Source organism: Chenopodium quinoa, unplaced genomic scaffold (genome assembly GCF_001683475.1).
Source record: "Chenopodium quinoa cultivar QQ74 unplaced genomic scaffold, ASM168347v1, whole genome shotgun sequence".
In the NCBI taxonomy this organism is placed as follows: Eukaryota; Viridiplantae; Streptophyta; class Magnoliopsida; order Caryophyllales; family Amaranthaceae; genus Chenopodium; species Chenopodium quinoa.
This window is the reverse complement of record NW_018742541.1, coordinates 172,634-190,021: the sequence shown is the minus strand read 5'-3', so window position 1 is coordinate 190,021 and position 17,388 is coordinate 172,634. Positions and strand designations below refer to the sequence as shown.

The following is a 17,388-nucleotide window of genomic DNA, read 5'->3' as shown; positions in this document are numbered from 1 at the left end:
TGGTGGCCAATGGAGAGGAGGTGGCACTGCCGGTGGGACATGGAAATAAAGAGGAAAAAAAACTTTTAAAAAGTTACGTGACCGAACTCAAATGGTCAACGTTGGAGAAATTAGTCAAAGGTGGAAATTTGGAGATGGGTACTCTTTTACAACATTTTGATTTAAATAGGTGGTTACTTATAACATTTTATTAATTAGGTAGTTTCTCACAAAAATTGACGTTTAATATGTAGTTTCTCATAAAAAGTCCTAAAAAAATTACTACACATAGATTATTAAGTATAACCAAAATACTTATACATACAATCTAAACTGATGAAAAAAACATATATATAAATTAGACACTTAGAGCCTGTTCACATTTACTTAATTAATTTCAGTTTAGTTCAGTTCAGCTCTAATCAGTTCTGTTTAGCTCCAATCAGTTCAGTTCAATTCAGTTCCTAATTTCCCTCTCTCATAAAATATTCATTTCAGCTCAGTTCTGTTCATTTCAGCTCCTAATTTCCCTCTCTTATAAAATATTCAGTTTAGCTCCAATTAATTCAGTTTAGCTCATTTCATTAAATGTGAACAGACCCTTATATTTGAGGAAAGTCAAGAATATTTCAATACCTTTTTCTTTTTTTTGATCCAATTCTATTTTTTGAACCAATTCACACTAAAAAGGCACAAAACTTAATTTGAGGATACAGTTCAACACATATAATACTGAAACTTAAGCCACCTATTTCCATATCATTTTCTTTAGTTTAGGCCTTAAGGGAAACGAAAAAAAGAATCATTTCCTTGGGATTTCATCTGTTCAACTTGCCGAAGATCAAATCAATCGGGTTGTTTTCTAGTTGCCTTAGACTTGATTGAGTTAGGCGAACATTAGACATGTCCTAATTGAATTGAAAAAGATGAATCAATAATTCAATAGCGTTATCATACAATCAAAATTGTCAGAGAAATTAACACAATTAACAAGTTAATAGCAACCGAACAACTCTCTAACATTCTTATAAAATTTAAATTCCTATCATTCTATCTAGAATAAGTGTGTGAGGTTTTAATTTTAACAAAACAGTTGATGTAATCCGAACTATATGGGTATATAATATTATCATTCAAAAAACTGAAATTTGGGATTTAAACAATTAAATTTAAAGATGAAAAGTAAATATCTAATATTACTAATATTATTATAAAAAAAAAAATTAAAAAAAACTATGTGTACACGAAAAGAGAAAAATAAGTTATGATTTGGATAAATGGACTAAGAATAGGGTTAGTTTATGAAATGTAATGAATTAAATATAAATTTAACCCATCCAATCACGACATTGAAAGATTGTTCATCATTGGGCCGGGTTTGGTTTTAGGAATATATGTTTAGATGTCGACGTGGCCTTACTGTATTTTACAACCTAATTCAATATTGCCCTAAAACTTTTCCAATATAGAATCAAATCAAACCTGAATCTTGAATTTATATGGACTTAATTAAACTTGTTCTAAATGTCTTACATCATTGAATAGTTACTCCAACTTAAATCCATTATGCTGAACAACTCGACAACTCTATTGTCATTTCTACTCATTGATTATTGTTGTAACTAACAGAGAAAGCTTTACATGATTCAATTACGAAGTGTTATTAGCTACACCCACGAGCAAGCCGTAGCTCTTAGTCTTTCTCTATGTCGTACCGCCTCTTTCCAGTAAAAAGCAAACACGTGTATCACATAGATTGGCCAACTTCAAGAGTGATTAACTTAAAATCGAAAATAACATAATGTATGTACTCGATTTTTATTAAGGTTAGCTCCTCAATATACATTAACATCAGTAGCTTTCACTGTTTTATGTTTCACATGTTTTTGTGGAGCCTTTGGTTGATGTATTTTTGAAGTACTATGTGAAGCGAGATTCCCGAGTCATACTTTAAAATTACAAGTAATTAAATGCTTTAAATTTATGTATTTTACACTTCTTTGCATCCTTTTCTTCAAAGAAATTAAAAAAAAAATATCCTCTAGGAATAGAGATCGTAGACAATGCTTTCTCATCCAACCCTTAAATTCTTGCCATCAAGTGCCCACTTTAATCTGCTATGTGTATGATGATAACGATCTTTGTCATTTGAATCCTCCAAAATAGTATTATTTTCAACTTCTTTTTTTTTTTTTGGGTCACATAAAGGTCAATTAAATTATTTTTACTTATTAATGTAGTAATACTACTCCCTCCGTTTTTGTAAGTACAACAATTCAAAATATGAAAATCCTTTATATTTTTACTAAAAATAAAAGGGAAATTATCAATGGTACACCCAAGGTTCGGGCTTTTATCAATGGTACACCAACTTAGTTTTTGTTTATTAGCGGTACATACAAGGTTTCACACGATTATCAACTATACAATTAACGTTAAACAAACATTAAGTAAAGGTTAAGTTGGGGTTTAATTCGATTTTATTAACTTAAAAAATTCCCTCCCTTTTTTTCCCCTCTTCATTTTCCCTCCTTTATGTACTCTACCTACCTACCCCCTCTTCCTCCATATATAGTTTCCCTCCTTTCTGATTTTCCCTTTTCACACACAAATATACATATAATAATCACAGGCACATTGTGTATAGTTTAAACCATAATTCGCTAACAATTGTACATGGAAACCAAAATTCAACCATTTAAACAAAAAATTCATAGACTACCAAAACTAAGCGAAAGTCAGAAAATCAAAGACTCGGATGAAAACTTATCTTAAGCGATCAACAATGAAGTGCAGAATTTGCTAGAATTTTGTTCAATTCGCCCATCGATTATGGAACCTCACAACAACAGAAAAAGGGGAGAGAGTGAGAAGGAAGAAAAAGATGAACGATCTTCTGACTTAGGAGTTTTTAATATAGGTAGTTGAGGTTTGAAATGAGCGATTTAATGTATTTGAAGTAGGGAGGCAAATTAGTCATTTCATTTTAAGTGAATTAACCTATAATTAACCTTTAATTAACGTTTGATTAACGTTAGGGTTACTGTAGATGAGTGTATTAAACCTTGGGTGTACGCTGATAAACAAAAACTAAGTTGGTGTACCATTGATAAAAGCCCAAACCTTGGGTGTACCATTGATAATTTCCCAAAATAAAATGGTTTAATATGTTTACTACAACATTACCACAAATTTTGTATCCTTTAAAAAGAAGGCAAAATAGGCTCGGCATCAACTATAGGTTGGGTGTAAAGAATAGCACAACCTTAATCGGGTGAACTGTACACCACAACATATTAAGTTTGGTGCAAAAAATATGTCAAATTTTCCAAAAAATTAAAACCGTTACATACGTTTTCATTTCTGTATGTAAAACATTTTTGTAATCTAATAATACGCTACAAATTGATTCAACAAGTATAACAAATATAATTCTACTATAATTATAAGAAATCACTTTTATAATAAAAATTATTAGAAATCAAGAATTACTACTGGAAATTTAATATATCTAGAGAGAATAACTGAAAAACACAGCAAAAAGTTAGGTTTGCACTTTTTTTGTGCCAAAAAAAAAAAAAAAAAAAACACCTTACAATTTGATTTTCAACCTTTTTTTTGTATGAACTATCCTTCAATTTAGTGATTTCATCATTTAATAAGTTCTAATATTTTAATTTACATCTAAGAGAAATTTATTTATACTCAGCCCCATTTTCCCACCATATAGCCTATAAAAACGACCCTAATTCTAAGTTTTCGAAGAGAACAGTCAGAAATGAGTAGATGCAACAACATACTAGCCTAAGCTAATAACATTAATTTGTGCCATTATTCATCCTTGTATCTATTTTAATCATCGTTTTCAAGCAATTCGAAGTCTCTTTTGTATTATGTTAAATGACCAACTCACCAAAAGTTAAAGCCGATAATGTTTGAAGTCGTGTATGATCAATTTACAGACTCTCTCACAAACAAATTAAGCAGACGTTGCTTACAGCCGTTTAAAAAGCGGTTTTTTGTATTAGCATGGTACTCCATACTACATAAGAATAAATTAGTTAAAAAACCACCACTTTTGTACCATCTTCACAATAAGTTTACAAATTGCAGCTAAATTGGTCAATATAGCTGCTTTCAATTCTGCTCAGGCGCCCAGCGGCCCCATGAGTACATTCGCATGTCTCTCTCATTAACCAAGATATTTTATCAATTGGCTCAAAATTTATCAGTTGTCAGAATAAGCACGTTTAAAGTGATTAATATATCCAAGTGAACATGTCAATACTCCGTCTGTCCCCTCCTTTTTTGCCTCATAACCAATATAGAGGATAATCTAGTATTTGGTGGTACATTTTTACTTTCTTAATGGTACAATGGTATATTTTGCGTACTATTATACATGTATAATGTATCATTATATTAGAGTATAAGTTATCTGAATAGTACTTTTTGTATACTGTTATTAATGTAGTAGTACTTTTTGCCATTATATTTTCTACCTTTAAATTCCATTATTTACAAAATATCATCATATTTGTATGGCTAACACATAGGGTGTATGCGTCACGAGTTTTCGGACGGTGAATATTACAAACAATATGGTGACAAAAAAGAGTGAGTCACACCAATTGTTATAATGGTACGTACTAGTAGTTGGAATTTACATAATAGAACTAACTACATGGGTTACAGTAATTAAATTAGTGACTCGTGGTGCATGCTAGTTGCATTATTGACAAAGTGTCACGTTGTGGTTCACTGGACGGAGATATGGAAACAAACCTTGTACGTGCTTTAGGCCAGTGAAATTGACAAAGTTTGTTCGAATCTAATTATAGAAATGAAAATTTGTCGGCAATCACTTTTAAATGAGATTTTTTGTTAGAAAACATGTTTCTCAGATAATATAAACTCCTGATTAGAGTGATTTCCATTGATCAATATTTATAGGTTTACAATGAGAAACCTAATCATATTAGGTAACATAAGATATGTATAGATATCAAAGATAATCTTATAACCCGGCTGCTCTATGTATTAGCACTAAAGACGTCGGTAGTCTCAAATCCGTCATATATCCTAAACCTAGAATGAGAATATTATATGGATATTCTCTATCACACCCCCGTAGTCAGAGCGGGAGAAAATCGGATGCTCATACTGGATCTGAATCACGCATCGAACGGTAAGGATAGTATAATAACTCATGATCAAAAGAGAAGTAGTAGACGTGTGCTGGTGATGACGATGAGAAGCAACAACCACGGCCTACGTATAATAGAGATATGCGCTTTTAGGCCCAAGGAGAAGAGTCACGCATATACTTGGGCCAAGTTGCAGATCCAGAGAAGAATAAGTTAAGGGATCAAACCATCATCGGGGAGAAGACACTACACTACTACGTGAAATCCCAGTTGAAGAAAAACAAATAAAATTGCGCAAGAAAAGATTAAATCCCACCGCTTGAAATTAATCAATTATCAAAAGAGAAACCAGGGAGCAATAAGTAATACTCCACAAAGATTCCAAGTGCTGCAACAATAAAAGGAGCTAACTTGATAGCAAAAGAGATGTGCAAAAGTTGACTTATTGTGATATACCACCACCAAAACAAAATCTATGTGATTATGTGTTAAAAAACCAATGAGGCAATGTAAGAATCATTGTTGGTCATGGGGAGATGGAAATAGAGTGCGGCACATGGAGTAGGTTGGCAGATGTGATTACTGCCAGTAGTGGGAGGCGGTAGTGTATGCGATTGCCACCAATGATGGAGGCGGCTTTCGCGGTTGCTACTATCGGTGGGAAGCGCAATGCTACATAAAGATTTAAAAAAAACTTTGAGAAAAGAAAAAAAAATCTATGTGTGTGTTTGCGGAAGCATAAAAAAATTTGTGTATATCCCGCCGGTGGGTTTATTTTTGTAACCCATCGGCAGGGTGAGAATTTTTGTATATGATCCCAAGATCTCACCTAAGCTGTGATACCATGTCAGATAATATAAACTCCTTGATTAGAGTGATTTCCATTGATCAATATTTATAGGGTTACAATGAGAAACCTAATCATATTAGGTAACATAAGATATGTATAGATATCAAAGATAATCTTATACAAAATATATCCTAAACCTAGAATGAGAATATTATATGGATATTAAAACTTGTAAAAAGAGACCTAGTTCATATTTTGTTTGATTCTGGCTTTTGGAGAATTTGTAGCCTTGATCTCGGTTTCATGGAGTACATGACATCTTTTTGACACTTGACATCTCGAGGATTGCTCTTGTTTATTTTTAAAGACTTGATTCTCACCACATTGAAGTACTAGCTCTGATTTTTTTTAGTTGCAACTTTGGGATATTATTTGAGAGATATAAATTACTCCAAAGTTGCAACTAAAAAAAATCGAAGCCAAGGAAAGATGTTTAATAATTGGCATGAACTTCAAAGTCAATTTTATTTTGTAAAGCAAATGTAATCTAACGTTTTTACTAGAAAGAAAATCATTGCTACCATATAGTATGAATTTGAACTATATGTATACAGGTTGTAGGAAGACTATTAATAACACTATTTTTTCCTCATCTTAAATGTTTAACACTTAAATATTCGAGGTCAATAATTATAAAATTAAATTCAACACAAGTTTGAATAGAAGTACTTTCGACCATTCCAATTATAGTGACAGTTTTATTTGGGTTGGGGGGAGCTTACTTTTCCAATAGCCCTGCAGTATTTATCTAGTGTATTATCTCATGGGACGTAAATCCACTTGGATTAGACTTAGTTGGATAGTGGACAAAGTTTTTTGATAGGAAATAAGGGTGTAATTGTATTTGATTAATGCAGAACAAGTCAATGAAAAATAATCAACGAGAAAAAAACAATAAAGAAGATAAACATAGAACACAAGGATTTACGTGGTAAGGTCAAATTAGACCTACATCAACGGGTAGGAGATTCGAGAGCTTCTTCACTATAATGGAGAAAAAACAAGAAAATAATACTAGGAATCCTAAATCTAATGGCTCAAAAGGTATGATCTAATTGATCAACTAATGAGTGTCTTTATAGCATAAAGAAACCCTAATTAAACCCTAAAATTATTCCTCAAGTATGCTCAAATAGCCTTTATAGCAAGGAAAATTTTTCATAAATAAGTCAACCTTTATATGGTTAGCTCAAAATAAGCAAACCTTTCGATTAACTCAAAATAAGTCGACCTTTATAACATATATTTTCTCAAAATGAGTCAAAACTTGTTAGATTAAAATTAACCGGTAGTTAAGGTAAAACATGTCACGTGTCATTGTGTGATTGGTCCTTTTGTTAAAAGAATAATTAAGATTAATTATTTAGTTATTAACAATTAATTCAATTAATAATTAAATTAAAAAATAAAATAAACAAATAAACTAAAAAATACCCAGCCACCCTCCACCACTGGCCACTGCCAGCCCCTCCCCTTGCTAGAGACCGGCGGCCAGCTTCCTTCACCGGCGCCGGCGACCCCAGCCCACCTTGTCCCCCACCAACGTGACACCTAGCCCATCCCTTTCTCATTCCTGCTCCCCCCTTTCCCCTTTTGGAAATACGAAACTCAAACCCGTTTAGGGTGGTTTCACAAGGGTCCTTTTGGAAACACGAAACCCAAAGCCGTTTAGGGTGGTTTTGCAAGGAATGGGTTTAGGGTTTTGATTACGCGTTTCCAGGAGGGTCAATTCATGGTGGGGACGAGGGAGGAGGGGACATTTTTCAATAGGAGATTGGGGGGGAAATGGGAATGGGGAAAGGGGAAGGTGAGGTTGGGGTTGGGGCTGGGGAAGCTGAATGAGGAAAAGGGGAAGAGAGTGGTGGGGGGATCGCTGGCGCCGGAGGATGGAGGTGGTCTCGGTGTAGCCGGCCTTCGGCCGCCGGCTGTTGGCAGAGCGGGAAGCTGGCAGTGGTGGAGGGAGGGGATTTAGCTATTTTTTTTTTAACTTTAAATCTTTAATAATTTGTTTATCAAATATATTTATAGTTAAACAAAATAAATTTATTAAATTATTTGTAATTATAAAAAATAATATGTTTGGTAGGTTGTAGGTCATTTGACCTAATAAAAGAAAATACTCTTAAAATTCGACTTATTTTGAGTTAATCAAAAGGTTGACTTATTTTGAGTTAACAAAGCAAATGTTGACTTATTCTTGAAAAATTTTCCTTATAAAAAAGATTAAAGTTTAGGATATATTACATAAAACACGTAAGCTTAAAACAGACCCAAAAAATTGCCCACGTCATTAGCATCGTTCCAGCTTTGTCAGGTCTTCATAAAATGACCATAACTTTCTCATTTATTATCATAATTGGGAATATGACCTATCGTTGGAAATCTCTTGAACTAAGCTATCACCTCCAACTTGAATCACCTCAAAACCACTTATATTTTGCGAGATATCTGAATTCAAAGTCGACCCTATCAGATTTTGAGTCACAATTTAACACTTTCTCAATCTCTCATCCAACCCTTAGATTATTGAAATCAAGTGCCCAATTCTAAAAATGAAAAGCCATGAAATATTTTTATATATCTTTTCAAAATGAAATAATGTTGACTCAAATTTTGTACCTTTGAAAAATCTTTTATAAATCAAGTACAAGTCATTTTGAAACACCAAATCAAAATGTCTTTCAACCTTCTTCCTTTTGTTCCCTTCATACTCTTCTCAATCTTTCTATACAAATGGCATCTATCAACCAAGCGCAGCACAATGCTTCACTTACCACCCAGCCCACCAAAGCTTCCTATCATAGGAAACCTCCATCAACTCGGTAAATTCCCTCAACGCTCCCTACGATCCCTTTCTCAAAAGTACGGCGATCTCATGTTGCTCTACTTAGGCAACAGACCGACCCTTGTTGTGTCCTCCGCAAATGCAGCCTAGGAAATCATGAAGACACACGACCTCGTGTTTGCCAACCGGCCTAACTTAAGATTCATCAACAAAATCTTCTACGGCGGTAATGACGTAGCTTTTAGTTCATACGGTGAAAAATGGCGGTACATGAAGAGCATCTGTGTGACGCAGCTACTGTCCAGGAGAATGGTGCAATCTTTTAGACCTATAAGAGAAGAAGAAGTTGCTCGAGTAATCGAAGAAATCAAGAGCTATGATAGATCAATTCTAAACTTGTCCGGAATTCTATTGGCGCTATTCAAAGGGATTATAAATAGGACGGCCTTAGGACGGACGTGCACCGGTGTTGACGAAAACGGTATCGGCTTTTATAAGCTTATAAAGGATCTTTTGAAGGTGATGGGGAAGGTGAGTGTGGGAGATTACGTTCCTACTTTAAGATGGGTTGATAGATTGAGTGGTTTGGAAAGGCAAGTCGAAAATATGCGGAAACAATTTGATGATTTTATTGAGACTATAATTCAAGAGCATGAGATTCGGTTGAATTCAGATCAAGTGTACACTGATGAAGGCGATGAACATCGTATCAAAGACTTTGTAGACGTTTTGCTCAAAGTTCAGAGCGAAAACCCAGAATGGCTTTCAAGAGATAACATCAAGGCCATTATACTGGTAAGCCATTCCCGGTTCTCACCTGATTACCATTGAAAATTCTATAGCAGTCGTTTGAAATATGACTACGATAATGTTTTCTTGATTATATGGTTCATAATTGACATATTTTTCTCCAAATAATAAATCATATTACCTAAGTTATGATATAAAATAATATTATCTATATTTTATTTTATATTTATTTAGTTCCATTTTTGTAATTTTTATAATTATTTTTATAGTTTCCCGATAAATAATTATTTTATGTTGAATTAAACTTTTCAAATAATTTATTTGCATTGTAGATAACAGGAGACTAATTATCTCTATTTTATAATGTGAAAAAATAAACCGATTATATTGTTTATCATTAAAATAATCTGCTAGTCATATTTTAACCGACAACTATAGAACTATATCTACCCACACAGAAAGTATAAAGCTAGTATGCTGTTTAGTTTAATGTAATTATTTAAGCACTTTATACTTATTTCAGATACTATTAGAAAAAATAAATTCTCATCATAATTAATCATTTTAAGTGAATTTTTTTTGGAAATTTTGACTTTTACCACCTTCAAAAAACCACTTAATTGAATTTACCATCTACATAAACTAAAGTTTTACTTTGCCACCACATCAAAAAAATAAACTTAGATTTTACCACCTAATCCTAACTTCGGTAGCAGAAAATGATTGTGGGGTCCACAATAACGGCTACTTTTTGAAATTTTCCCCAATCTCTCTCGGTTTCCTTTTCTATTTAAACCCACCTTCTTCATTTCTACAAAATCATGGTGTAATTGAGGTTGTTTTATGCGATTTTGTTCCCAAATCCTTAAATTTGCTGACCCCTACAAATCCTACATCAAATTCGTCTAGATTTGTGGTCCTTGAATAATCAAGTCAGCAGTTCTACAAGAAATAGGAAGAAGGTACCCAAGTTCCATGATGTATTGTGTAATTTTTTGCATTTGTTGTCGTGAATATGTTTTAATTGTTAAGTGTAATTGAAATTGCACATATGACTTATTAATTGAACCTTAATTTCAGCGGAAAAAATTAGGGTTCATGGTAGTGAAAATTAAATTGGTATTTTTTGAAAATGCAATTGGATAGTAAAATTAGGCTTAGATTATGCTAATTGTGTTAAAATAAAACTAATTTCAATGTTGTTGTTAATGAATTTCAGAAGGAAATGTCTTCTATAAGTATATCACCTTTAAAGAAGAAAACATGCCAATGTGGAGTTCCAATGGCAAGGTTGTAGTAGATTTAGGGTTTTACTTTTATAGAGAGAAAGATGAAATTTAGAGGAGAGAGAAGAAATTTAATGGGAAGAAGGTGAGAAAATGATAGAAATTTAATAGAGAAGGTGAGAAAAGGTAGAGAGAGAGAGAGAGAGAGAGAGAGGGGGGGGGGGGAAATCGGGGTTGGAACATTAAATTTGGAGGGAAATAAAAGACAGTGGTCCCCACAGTCATTTTCCGTCACCAGAGTTAGGATTAGGTGGTAAAATCAAAGTTTATTTTTTTTTATGTGGTGGTAAAGTAAAACTTTATTTTATGTAGGTGGTAAATTCAATTAAGTGGTTTTTTGAAGGTGGTAAAAGTGAAAATTTTCGAATTTTTTTTATGTGATGATAATTTTTTATTTTTTTTTTGAAAATTTGATGATCATATTAACTCCACATAAAGTTTGATTGAATCTTTAAATAAATAAATAATTAAAAGTAATTTATTTAGATTTGTTTCAACTTGTATTTTCAAATATTAAAATTTATTTACTCGTACAAATTAATGAAGATATTAATGTAAAAAGGAAAAATTTGAAATAATAATCCCAACTTTCATCAATTTTGGTAGAATAATCCCAACTTTGAATTATTCTAGAATAATCCGAAATTTAGGGGTTCCTCTTTTTCTTCAATCTCAATTACCAGTTACCTGTTATAAAGGTTATTTTTTTTTTTAAATGTCACGTGTCAAGAGCTAATTAGCTAAAATAATAATAAAAATAAACCAAAAAAAATAAAAAATAAATAAGAAAACCAACCACGGCCCATAGCCCACCGAAACCCTAGCCACCACCATCCCAAAGTTTGGATCGGATTATTCTAGCATAATCGAAAGTTGGGATTATTCTACCAAAATTGATGAAAGTTGAGATTATTATTTCTAATTTTTTCCATCACTACTACAAAAAGTGTGTTTTTTGGACACTTTTAAGGCATATTTTTGACACTAAAAAGCGTCGAAAAATTATTTCTCGACGCTGCAAAAAAGCGTCGCAAATCCATGAGTCGAAAATTTTTCAGCGACACAAAAAAGCGTCGAGAATCTCGACGCTTTTTAATGTCCAAACTAGTATACGAAGCGTCGAAAATTACGTATTTCGCGCATTATCCCAAATGTATGTAGATTTTTAGCGACGCTTTTTCCTGTCCACATAATCAAATTTAGCGACGCTTTTCGTTGTCTTGAGTTTATTCGTGTCAGCCTATGGTATGGCGGGAAAGTCTTTGAAATATGAAAATATGCAATTATGTAGACATTAAAAAGCGTCTAGATTTATTTTCTAAAGCTTTTTTTTTCTTTTATCAATTTATCATCATACATACATTATAATTATTAAAATTTATCATAAATTAAATTAATTAATAACATTAAAATAAAAATAAACAAAAATTATATATAACTAGATTAAAAAAAACAATAATTAATCGACAATAAAAATAGTAAGTCGTAGTTAATTACCAAATTTAGAAAAGAAAACATCAAGACAGTACAATCATTAAAAAAAAAAATGGTCGCATATTAAATAGTATGTAGCTTGTCCCTAAATAAATACATCACTAATATAAGACTAAAAACCAAAATAGATAGATGATGGCCACATTGATCGATATAGTCGCTTGTTGATGCTCAAGTGTCCCGACCTATTCTTTTGTTGCACCTACATTGCCTTTTCCAATCTTCAAAAAAAAAAAAATACAAAGTATAAATTAGTCTAAATCATTTTTTACCAGAGCAACCACCATTACACATATGAATAACACATTATATGGCAGGAAACTTTTTCATACATACATGTCATCATATGGCAGGAAACTTGATTCATATGGCAGGGCCTTGATTCAACTATGCCAGGAAACTTGATTCAAGCAATAAAATTGAGTATGATTTATACAAATCATTGCAAGTATAAAATAAAATCATATGGCAGGGCCTTCAGGCCAGATTTTGGCTAACCATAATCAGATTAGATGGTCATCAGTCATCTCAATTAAACATGGTAACAAGTAGTATTCAAAGTGAAGGGAATATCCAATGACAAAAACTGAGTTTTCACCCCACCATTACTAATATCATTATTTTTCCTAATCTTATGATTGTAAATCCTCAAATATGCATTGTAATTTTTATTGTTCCTATCTAACAATAAAAACAGCTACTATAGCTTGAAGCCTTGAAGAGCACATCATTTTTTATTTTTTAATCGTATTCACATACTCTACTGGCTACGCCTTTTCATATAGCACAAATCTCCATGTTCGAGGGGTTGTTTTCATTATGTTTGCATGAAGTGAAAGAAATAAAGAGATTGAAACATCCATTCCCTTAATCCCCTATCTCCCAAACGATTCTAACCCTTCATGCAGAAATATCCAATTACCATAGGAAATGCAAAGGATCCCGCCTCAAAGCAAAGTAAGCAGTAGCATATTAGATTATATTAGGGGAGCAGGGGAGCAGGGCAGACAAGTAGTATAAAAGCAGCAGGGGAGCAGGACAAGCAGTAGCAGGGGAGCAGGGCACACACACACACACACATCACAAGCAAGCATTCACACAAGCTCTAAATGTTACCTGATGTTTTGCCTTTCCTAAGAATTCAGATGCTTTGTCTAGAAGACCCGGAGATGCATTCCCTTGACGAACTGCACCTACAATCTGAGAAAATTGTCCAATAAGCGCTTTAAGAAGAACATTGTTGTGTCCGACCTCGTCTTTCAGCTTTTCATTTTCTTGAGATAGCGTATCATTTTTCTTGTGCAAAGCATTCACTTCTTCTTTAACACTATCCATCACAATAGTCCTCTTTTGAACTTTTCCATAGCCTTCCTTCCTTAACACACCACGTACTCCGAATATGTCCCCCTTTTTAACCCCTAGTCTGTAACCCACCGGACGATCGGGAATCTCATTGCCATACATAGTTTGCTGAAATGCTTCATCTTCGAGCTCTTGTTCAGACATCTTAGGGTGCACCATCCTCAACTCTTCAACCTTAGCTTTAACATCATCCTATACCAACATTTAGGAGTAATGTAACACCACAAATAACACATAATCACACCACAAAATCTACACAAAATGATACCAGAAATCTGTCACAAAACCATACCACAAAATCTTGAGTGACTGTGTCAGAAAGAAATTTTCCGTCTTTACCCGCATGGGTTTTAATCCACAGCGCTAACAAGCTCATTTTTTCTCCATGTTCATCCTCCTATAAATAATAAGGCAAAACAAGCATTAAATATGTGTACAATAGTATATAACGCATATAACTTGGCTTTGCTCTTACTAATGTCCTAAGTAAATATAAAATGACATATATATTCATACATAATCAGCTTGTTGGTTTGCAAAACTTTTAGAGCCAGATGTATAAATCTGATTTTGACAAGCTCGTGCCTTTTTACCGCATGCTGACATAGTCTGCAATCACATTTTCAGATTTTTTTGTTAGAGATTAAATAACGTTTGATAGAATAAACAATAAGGTAAATATTGTCCTTACTTTCCCGTAATCTGAATCCCAATATTTTACCAACTTAACCCAGTTACTACTGGTAATTCCATGTGGCACATTATTACACATATCATCCAATTTCTTCTCTAGTGGCTTGTAATGAATCATTTTCAGAAAATATTTGAACTGCCTCCAACATTTATCGGCACGCTTGAGAGCTTGGTTGTCGTATTCCACACCAGGAGGAATCACAAAACGGTCCTTCAGTAAAAATAATTAGTTAAAAATGTAAATCAGTAAGTAATCTATTACAAGTAAGAGACCGTCTAAGTATGTGTCTTAGGGATGAATATACTTACTCTTATGTCTTTAATTATTTTCCCTTTAAAATGCTTGTCGATTGCTTTCCAATCTTTTCCCCAACTGGACAATGTGACTCCATCTTCGCAATCATACTAATGAATTTAACCAAAATATGTCCACCCTTCCTAATTGGCTGGCATAAATCATTGAATTCGACATAGTACTGGACGCCGTTATTACTCCATACGTCAATTGGCAGAATAATACCACTTACTAATGTAGTATTACCCTTGGCATCTAAATAAAATAACAAAATTAAGTTAAAAGAAATTAAACAAAGGTGATATTTTTATTTTCTTGTTTTGGGGGGATGCATGTTAATTGTCATGTGGGTAGAGCAGAATATGTCACTGAATATCATGTTCTCACACAGTTATAGAATAAGCACTGATTTCTCCCCTTATCACATGAAAAATGGAATAGCAACATACTAGACTTCTAGTATAAATTTATACAAGAAATTAAAAACCATATGTTACCGAGTATTCTAGGTGCTACACTAGTTTAGTTCCCGTGCATTGCCCGGATTAAGTAGCTATTATTTGTTTAAATAATTGTCCAATTTTATATTCAAAAAAAGTGTAATCATAATCTCATTAATTAATTATGCAGCTCAATACAAGTTTCAAGATATAAACAATTCCATATATCCAAATTTAGAACAAGTTTGACAATGATATTTAAAATACATATGCATGTGTAACACGTATAACACAAGCTAGCCTCCACCCCCTCCCCCCACAATAACAAGCAGCAGCAACATGGCAGGATCACACCACAACAACAACAAGCATCAGCATGACAACTATGGCAGAAAACATTTACCTATGGTTAGAACCTCCTCCTTGTCGTCAAAATCAATGTCTTTAGGCCAATCCGGAAGTGCTTTTGGTCGTAAGGACTTAGATTGTTTCGGGATCTCTTCTGATTCGTTTCCATTTTTTTGTCTTTCATGATTATCCTGTGGAGCTGTAGCTGAAGTTTTCACAGCACCTGTTTCACGGTTCCGGATTCCTCGTGTAGCAGGTTTTGGGCGCTCGGGAGGTTTGTGAGAAGTAGAAGGGGAGTTCAATGAGTCTGGTGCAATTGAATGTGGAATATTAGGTGGGACTTTTGCTGGGAATTTATTCTGATAACCTGATGTAGCTGCCTCTTTGACTGAACTTGATGTTGAACCAGGAGGATTTTTCCTAATGGATCCTAAACTATTAGGTGGTTGTTGGTCAGATGTTGTAGTGGTAATAGGTGGAGAAAAAGGTCCCCATATGTCATCCTTAAGTACCTCATTCTGTGGTGACTTAGTAGCATGTTTTTTGGTAGGTTGTAAAATAACTTCAGTAGCATTTGACTTAGCTGTGGCAGCAAGTATTTCCCTTGCTCTCTTGCTTCGATAAGTCATCTTTACCTGATAAAACCATAAGACAAGCTACATTAGTTTGTCAATATCACAATAAACTATATAGTTCTAAACTATAATCACAATATCACAATTACAGTGAGTTCATTACAAACAGCAACAGCACTTAGTTCAATTACATTTCTGAACTGATGTAATCACAATATCAGTGGGAAGTAAAGACACTATGTATAGAAAAAACTGATATAAAGACAAGACAATATATGTACAGCTAAACTAAACATCTAAAATGAAATACAAAATAAGAACAACAATAATCAATGCATCAGAGTTGAAATTCCAAAGATGAATTCCAGAACTGATTATTCCAGAAATGAATCATACCAGAAATTCAGTTCAAACAATATATTCTGTAATGAACCAGCCATCTGTGGTCCTCACGTATGACAGATAGAAGAAGAAAACAGGCACCAAGGCACTAATACAGCAGCAGGTCGTGAGAATTGGGCAAGGGAATGAGTGAGAGCACATAGGAAGACAAAATGCAACAATTCTGAAATTACTTAATACAATTGTCCACGGCCTTACATGTAGTGTCGTAGATAGTGAACAAAAAAAGGTAAGTTGAAGCATGAAGCTATTCAAATCCAACTGACTCACACACATCCATTTTGGTAATCTATCTTTGCTAGACAACACTAGGAGTCTACTAGGACTGCATATATAGACTAATTTTAAAATGTATAAAATTGAGACTTTCAAGATGATGTACAATTGCATTTTCACTGTCAATTACTCAATCATAACAAAATCAGACAAGATTATGAATATATCGATGTTTGATGAAATGAAAATCAGGCACAAAGGTATATGCAATTATTTCTTACAGCGTAGAAAGGCTTGAAAGAGATTCAGAACTCTGAGGCAAGCTGCCAGATAGTTTGTTGAATGAAAGATCCCTGCATCAGTCAGCAATTTGAGCAATGATCACCAGAGTGACAGAATTAAGAAAAAACAGGCAGCATCCATCTGATTTATAAGAGCATATAGTCTTCATATATAACAAGAGTTCTAGGCTCAACAATATGACTTGATTCATCAGCAGCAGGCCGTGAGTATTGGGGTTGTTGCCTAATGATTTATAAGGGAATGAGTATTGCTTCTAAGAGAGTAAGAGCAGAGCATGTGAAGACCCATAAAATTCATATCAGAGCAGAGAATGTAATCATCAGCCACCAAATCACCATAGAAAAACCAGAAAATTTATATCAAAAACCCATAAAATTCATATCAAAAACCCATAAAATTCAAAGCCTATAAAATTCATATCAAAAACCCATAAAATTCAAAGCCTATGAAATTCATATCAAAC

The 17,388-nt window shown here is 33.5% G+C and overlaps 2 protein-coding genes across 2 annotated transcripts; one reads left to right on the top strand and one right to left on the bottom strand.

The window, feature by feature from the left end:
• The first annotated feature begins 8,639 nt into the window (after nucleotides 1-8,639).
• On the top strand, nucleotides 8,640-9,655 carry LOC110720099 (cytochrome P450 71A20-like). Its single transcript, XM_021899097.1, has one exon. The coding sequence runs from the start codon at nucleotides 8,918-8,920 to the stop codon at nucleotides 9,590-9,592; it is 675 nt and encodes a 224-aa protein (XP_021754789.1). The 5' UTR covers nucleotides 8,640-8,917; the 3' UTR covers nucleotides 9,593-9,655.
• Nucleotides 9,656-12,203: 2,548 nt separating this feature from the next.
• On the bottom strand, nucleotides 12,204-16,686 carry LOC110720184. The gene is made up of 10 exons (XM_021899194.1): nucleotides 16,681-16,686; nucleotides 16,154-16,204; nucleotides 15,485-16,064; nucleotides 14,847-14,896; nucleotides 14,656-14,751; nucleotides 14,345-14,557; nucleotides 14,170-14,262; nucleotides 13,946-14,050; nucleotides 13,408-13,845; nucleotides 12,204-12,512 (listed from the first exon to the last, which is right to left on the bottom strand). Exons 1-10 carry the CDS (start codon nucleotides 16,684-16,686, stop codon nucleotides 12,477-12,479), a joined length of 1,668 nt encoding a protein of 555 aa, XP_021754886.1. The 3' UTR covers nucleotides 12,204-12,476.
• Between the last annotated feature and the right edge of the window lie 702 nt (nucleotides 16,687-17,388).

Excerpts from the sequence above, each read along its gene's own strand:
- LOC110720184 (XM_021899194.1), bottom strand. Across the intron at positions 14,897-15,484 it reads GGAGGAGGTTCTAACCATAG|ATGCCAAGGGTAATACTACA; the intron begins GTAAATGTTTTC and ends TATTTTATTTAG. Across the intron at positions 14,752-14,846 it reads GTATTATTCTGCCAATTGAC|TATGATTGCGAAGATGGAGT; the intron begins GTATGGAGTAAT and ends TAAATTCATTAG.
- LOC110720099 (XM_021899097.1), top strand. The coding sequence starts at position 8,918 with ATGAAGACACACGACCTCGTGTTTGCCAACCGGCCTAACTTAAGATTC.